The sequence below is a fragment of the Triticum dicoccoides genome, chromosome 3A (genome assembly GCF_002162155.2).
Source record: "Triticum dicoccoides isolate Atlit2015 ecotype Zavitan chromosome 3A, WEW_v2.0, whole genome shotgun sequence".
NCBI lineage: Eukaryota > Viridiplantae > Streptophyta > Magnoliopsida > Poales > Poaceae > Triticum > Triticum dicoccoides.
Window position 1 is genome coordinate 759,981,933 of NC_041384.1, and position 7,309 is coordinate 759,989,241.

The 7,309-nt window shown below is 52.4% G+C and overlaps 1 protein-coding gene across 1 annotated transcript; it reads right to left on the reverse strand.

Annotated features, from left to right (window-relative positions):
* Positions 1–5,178: 5,178 nt before the first annotated feature.
* Positions 5,179–6,609, reverse strand: LOC119273707 (methyl-CpG-binding domain-containing protein 9-like). The gene is made up of 2 exons (XM_037554786.1): positions 5,797–6,609; positions 5,179–5,602 (listed from the first exon to the last, which is right to left on the reverse strand). The coding sequence occupies exons 1-2, from the start codon at positions 6,334–6,336 to the stop codon at positions 5,360–5,362; spliced, it is 783 nt and encodes a 260-aa protein (XP_037410683.1). The 5' UTR covers positions 6,337–6,609; the 3' UTR covers positions 5,179–5,359.
* Between the last annotated feature and the right edge of the window lie 700 nt (positions 6,610–7,309).

The following is a 7,309-nucleotide window of genomic DNA, read 5'->3' on the forward strand; positions in this document are numbered from 1 at the left end:
AACGCTTGGGGAGGCCTTCATGGGGGCGTGGCTGGGGATGCCCTAAGCCGTGGCTCAGAGGACTGCTGGCTCGTAGTCGTCGCCAATCTCCGCCATGAGCGCGTGCTCTGCCGTCGGCGCCTTCCGCAGCTTAGGGCACTCCCCCTTGAAATGGCCCCGTTGCCAGCAGATGTAGTAGCGCCCACGCCTCTTCCCGCCGCCACCCAACGCCATGTTGCTAGCGCCGTCGTCGTCGAAGTCGAGTCCACCTCTGCCCTGCCGTCGCTGCCGAGCCGCCCATTGCGCTGCCGTCAACATGAGTTGCTTGCCCGCCCTCTCGTTGCCAGCCTGCGCATCCGCTCCTCGAATGCCTTCGGACACCCCATGGCCTCCTCGAATGCCATCTCCTCAACATCGCAAAGCTGCTCGATTCTGGGCAACGTGGCGTACAGCCGGTCTGGCACGGCGTCGAGTAGTTTCTTCACCATGGCGGCCTCGTCCAGTGTGGAACCGAGCTGCACATACTTCGCTGCCATCCCGTTCTCCTTGCCAGCGTACGCGTCGAGCTCGTCGCCGTCCTCCATGTTAGAATAAATCCGAGGCAATATCGTTTTTTATCCGAGGACCAAGCAATCACACGAGCACGACACCGAGATTTGTTAACGAGGTTCACCAATATGCCTACATCCCCGGGGCTTGACTACGGGCGCTCCTCCTCGTGACACCATCACAATACCGCACGCGGTCGCCCTGGACACCGGCACATGCCGCCGGCTCCCCCTTGCGGGCCTGTGCTATTATGTTGGCATAGGTTACATCGTGTGTCTACCCCCGCTATATAAGAGAGGCCTAGGATACAAGTGTCCTACTAGGACACGACTCCATATCCTATCTAAACACAATACAACTACAAGTCCAACTGTAACCTACCTCGTACACTATATTCGACACAACTCCAACAAACTCCACCTTGGCGAATATTCTACACCATCCTGGATTTGTCCATGCGTCAAACTTCCATGTACATCGGACTTGAGCTTATCACATTTGAACCGTAGCCCCTCAATCCAGCTCCACCTTCAACATGACTCCATGGTAGATGATCAGTCCACCCTCGCGCCCCGTCGACTTCAAACTCCGTGTGTACACCGTCTTGAATCAACCCCGCGCCATAGTCTTGTCGAAGCCACACAAACCCTCGGGGCCCGCGCCACGTGTGTCCACGCCCAGAAGTCGGTCACCATCAGCATCACGCCCCTATGTCGTCGTCACCGATCCCACCACCGTCTTCTGTACCAACCGACTTGCGTCGATCCGTCAGACTGCCTAGTCCGACCCAGCCGAACTCGTTCGACTGCATGACACGCTCGAGGCTCCCAAATCGTTTTCCAAGAATTTCCATCCATCACATGATAATTCCATCTTAGCTGACATGACTTCCGCAACGCCTTCAAGCATCCTTATCGCGCCAACAATCTTTCACACATGCCTGCCATAACCAAGGTTTCCAGTTCCGTTGAATTTCTCCACCTCAAACCCGATACCCGATGGCGTCATGATTCTTCGTAGGTTGACCCTGTGAAAAATTAACTGAGCTTCCAAAGCAATGCTCCAAGTACACAAGCAAGAGTGAAGGGCAAGGACATCATGATGATTTGTTTGAGACAATTGTTAGAATAAATCCGAGGCATACCGTCGATCATCCGTATGCGCGCCACACAACACCGCTAGAATCTGCACGCCCCGCGACCGATCGAGTCCACACTAAGCCGCTCCCTGCACACGTCCTTCCGCCGCTTGGGCATGTCCGTGTTGCCGCTGGCCACGTCCCAACCTCGCCGACTCTGAGTACTCAACTCGACGTCCATGCGATTGTGACCCACGCTGATTTTTCTGATCTCGTCGACGATTGATTCTTCCACGATATTTTCACCTCTAGATCAACAATCTGCAGCCTCTTTGTAACCTTGCTCATGATACCACTTGTTAGAATAAATCCAAGGCAATATCGTTGATCATCCAAGGACCAAGCAATCACACGAGCACGACACCGAGATTTGTTAACGAGGTTCACCGATATGGCTACATCCCCGGGGCTTCACTACGGGCGCTCCTCCCCGTGATACCGTCACAATACCGCACCCGGTCGCCCTGGACACTGGCACATGCCACTGGCTCCCCCTTGCGTGTCTGTGCTATTATGTTAGCATAGGTTACATCGTGTGTCTACCCCTGCTATATAAGAGAGGCCTAGGATACAAGTGTCCTACTAGGACACGACTCCATATCCTATCTAAACACAATACAACTACAAGTCCAACTGTAACCTACCTCGTACACTATATTCGACACAACTCCAACACTCCATCCGCAGGTAGTTGAATTCACCGCGGAGAGTCGCGAGCTGCACCGCCCGCACCTGATCGACGCCGACGAAGCGAATCGTGAGGGAGTCTCATACCTCCTTCGCAGTGGGCTTCATCGCCACCTGCATCGGCAGCTCCTCCGACAGCGCGCCCAGCATTGCCGCCCACGCCGTCTTGCTCTTACCGGCGTCGACTGTCGTGCCCTCCACCGGAGCCACCGCACACCATAATCCCTGGGCATCAAGTGTCGCCTCAACCTTGATGGTCCAGGATGTGTAGTTCGCCGGCGTCAATGGCAGGACCTGGAGCAACATCACACCGCCGCCACCGTACGGAACGAACGACATGCCCGCCTGTGATCACCTCACGAAAACAGCTCTGATGCCAATTGTTGGAACCATGGCCTCGTCCTAGCTCTCTCCCTAGATTACTCTCTCGCTCTCTGGCTCGAACCAAGAAAGGGGGAGGAAGCAGAAGAAACAGAGGACACGATGATGTTTCTGGCGCACAAACACCACCGCACGAATGGCTTTTTCCTTGAGCTCGAACTCAAAACCCCACACCTGTTACAATGATGGCCGCACTGGCTTTATACCCAAGCCGGTGCCAAGGCACGAACCCACACCTCCTACTCTTCTGCGGCTTGTGACCCGCACGCTGCGCTCGTGCCCATGACGCGCTCCGACGCGCACGGCACATGGCGAGCACCAACAGATCGCCCGCGATCACCTCGGGCGACTCGCCAATGGGCTGGCCCCACACACACACGTGCCGTGTACTCCTACACGCGTACCCCATGTTGCACACACACACACTTACGCGCACACGTGCCACGGACCTGACGCGCCTGACACGACCGGCGTGCGCCCACACACGCACCCGACACGTCCTGGCCAAAGCCGCGGCTTATTTGGCCAATACTCACCCCTATAAGCCACAGCTCAGAGGGGTGCTGGCTCGTAGTCGTCGTCGATCTCCGCCACGAGCGCGTGCTCAGCCGCCAGCGCCTTCCGCAGCTTGGGGCACTCCCGCTTGAAAAGGCCCCGCTGCCCGCAGTTGTAGCAGCGCCCACGCCTCTTCCCGCCACCACCCGACGCCATGCTTCTAGCACCGTCGTCGTCGAAGTCGAGTCTGCCTCCGCCCTGCCATCGCTATTGAGCCGCCCACTACGCTGCCGTCAACATGAGCTGCTTGCCCGCCCGCTCGTCGCCGGCCTACACACGCCGCCACGTCTGCTCCTTGCATGCCTTCATACGCCCCACGGCCTCCTCGAACACCATCATCTCAACGTCGCAAAACTGTTCGATTCCGGCCACCGCAGCGTACAGCCGGTTCGGCATGGTGTCGAGCAGTTTCTTCACCATGACGGCCTCGTCCAGTCTGGACCTGAGCTGCGCATACCGCACTGCCATCCTGTTCACCTTGCCAACGTATGCGTCTGGCTCATCGCCGTCCTCTATCCGCAGGCGGCCGAATTCACCGTGGAGAATTGTGAGTCGCGCCGCCTGCACCCGGTCGGTGCCGACGAAGCGAATCTTGAGGGAGTTCCATACCTCCTTTGTGGTGGGCTTCGTCGCCACCTGCATCGGCAGCTCCTCCGATAGCGCGCCCAGCATCGCCGCCCGCGTTGTCTTGCTCTTGCCGGCGTCGACTGTCGCGCCCTCCGCCGGAGCCACCAAACACCACAGTCCCTGGGCATCAAGTATCTCCTCAACCTTAATGTCCCAGGACGTGTAGTTTGCCGGCGTCAATGGCGGGACCTGAAGCGACATCATGTCGCCACCACTGTACGGGACGAGGGACATGCCCACCAATGATCACCTCACAAAAATGGCTATGATGCCAATTGATGGAACCGTGGCCTCACCCTAGCTCTCTCCCTCGATTACACTCTCGCTCTCTGGCTCAAACCAAGAAAGAGGGAGGAAGAAGAAGAAATAGAGGACACTATGAGGTTTCCGGCGCACGAACGCCGCCGCGCCAACGGCTTTTTCCTTGAGCTCGAACTCAAAACCCCACACCCGTTACAACAATGGCCGCACTAGCTTTATACCCGAGCCGGCGCCAGGGCACGAACCCACACCTCCTACTCTTCTACGGCTTGCGACCCGCACACTCCGCTCGTGCCCATGACGCGCTCGGACGTGCACGGCATACGGTGAGCACCAACAGATCGCCCACGATCACCCTGCGCGACTCGCGAAAGCCCCCCCCCCACCCACCCACACACACGTACCATGTACTCCTACACACGCACCCCCGAGCTCCACACGCATGCACTCACGCACACACGCGCCACAGACCCGAAGCGCAAGCGCGCACCCACACACGCACCCGACACGTCCTGACCACAGCCGCAGCTTATTTGGCCAACAGTACATAGTATGAGAAAGAACTTTCTGCACAATATTAGAGAGCAATATGGTGAGCTGAGCTTGACTGATCTGGATCCCCATCGGACCTCAGTTTCCACGTTTCCACTGAGTTTACATGCGATACTTTCTCGTGCTGGTCAATCTCATGAGTTTTTTTAAGGAATGTCGTGCTTTATTGATCCAGGATAATCAAGGGAGAGTGCCTCCCGGATACAATCTGAGGTTACATGAGTCATTGGAGTGCCTCTCGGACCTAACATAAGTGATCTGTATCCTTGACCCTGAAAGCCAAAACAGGTTAGCCCAACAAAACTAGTACGCCCGCATGCCGCTGCTCCTGGCGGAAAAATTAAACGCCAGATCTTGCCGCTGCTATCCTCAAAACGACACATTTTCTTATTTGCCGGCACTAACATATCTAAGGCACAAAACTATAGTCTGGTAAATAGTATGTCTTATTAGAATGAACGTCAAGGTTGCAGCCTTGCAGGAACACCAAAATCAAAGCTAGCCCTAAAGCCTCGAGGGACCACATAACCAAAAACTCTGTCTATACCATCTCTGTCACCAAAGTGTCACATTGTTGCACACAACAAAGTGGAACATCTAAGTTTGGCTATACAAATTGAGCGGGACAGATTACGACGATGATGGTTCCGGCTCTTTCCCCCTCCCCTTGTTTACAACCTTTGTACTGTCAGCCGGCACGGCGTTAGGCTCCTTGGTGTACATGATACAGTCGTCGAGAGTGTGGATCCTGGGAGCGAGCGAGGATACAGTTGATGTCTTGATAGCTACTGTTAAGGAGGACCAGTACCACCAATCATTCATGAGGAATTCGGATTTTATCATCCTCTCCAACACACTGGTCGCCACTACCATCTGGAAGAGGCATTCATAGATACGATTAATCAGTGCAATGGATAATAAATATCAGTCCTCTCAAGCATTTATTTTGAATGGACACTAGATAATCAGCACAAAAATAATGTAATAAACACTACTGTACTATAGATAGATAGATATTTTCTGCGGCACTGTGAAGGTGAATAAATATAATAGATCAAGTGAGTCACCTCCGATATTGATTGTGCATGCTTGACAAAAGCACGCCGTGAACGCCTTCTAATTTGTTGAGATTTTGAGGCTCTCGAAGCTTCCTCAGGCAACGCTGCATGTATATCAAGCAAATTTATCTTTTGCTGCTTTAGGATATGTGAGTTTCTTCCTGTAACAGGCCTCAATGATGACTCCGGAACCAAGCTACTGTTAATAGTTAGCAATCCTTTTGGCTTGCCTGTTGCAGAAGATGTTTCCTCACATTTAGTACTATCAATATCAGGGGCTGGCTTCTTTGATTCTGACACATCTTCATCACCCACACTACCTGCATCACAATTTTGACCAGAATCTGACCACTCTTGCCCATCCAGTCTTGGGTCACCGCTACCGGAGGCCGCCGCAACTACACACCAGAGCGGCTGGGCAGCGGTGGTGGCGGAGGCTGGCGCATAAGCGGACCCAAGATGTGGACGCAGGATTCGGGGAACCCATGTTCGCAGGCGTCGCAAATAATGGTGGCCCGCGACAGCTCGGGGAGGCCGCACGACCGGCATGGGTTCTTCCCCCACCCCACTACTCTAGAGAGCTGCACCGATGGGGGCACCTCCACCGACGAACCAGGTTAGAGAGAGACGAGGGCCACCATTATTTGCGACGGGTGCAATTACAGGAATAGCAACAGGGGAGGGAGGGAGGAGGAGGTTAGAGATCGAGAAAGGTAAATCGGAAGCTCATGAGCAAAGCGGGGCTGGGATAAGGGGGGGCGGGGGATTCCTCCGGAGAGAAGCAAAGGAGAAGAAATAGATGGGGCGAATAGAACACGTGAATGAGAGGTCAGGGACGCTTAGGTGGAGATGGGTTGTCAGTGAGTGATGCTGTGAAGCGAGCTCTTTCACCCGTGGAGCGGGGCGCGGTGCTCTACCGTCGATTGGTGTTGGCTGCATCTACTGTCAGTTGTACACAGACAAAATACGTTCAGTGTAGTATTGGTAATGTATGCAAAAGCGGCTTTCAATGTGTGCTTTGCTGTGATATGAGATATACACCAAAATCATTCATTAATGTATACATTAATTGGTATCCATCTTATAGTATATACAAAAATATTGTATTAATTCTATGCTTTGTTTGAAAATGAGAAATATATTGAAATTATTCATTAATGTCTTCTTATTATACAAAATACATAGAAATCAATTATTAACATATATGCATGTTGGAATATATTGTATTAATTGTGTGCTTTGCTGGAATACGAGCAATATATTGAAAATCAATCATTAATGTCTTCTTGTAAGATATATATATATATAATTTATTTAAATCTATCTGATTAAAAAATGTATTTTATTACTAAAAATGTATCTTATTAAAACAGTATACTGAAAATCATTCATTAACGTCTTCTTATAAGAAATATATGGAAAGCATTTGTTAATATCTATATTATATATAAACATATTGTGTAAATAATCATTTATTGATATTGATAATCTTATAAGATATGTAAAAAAATTATAAATATCT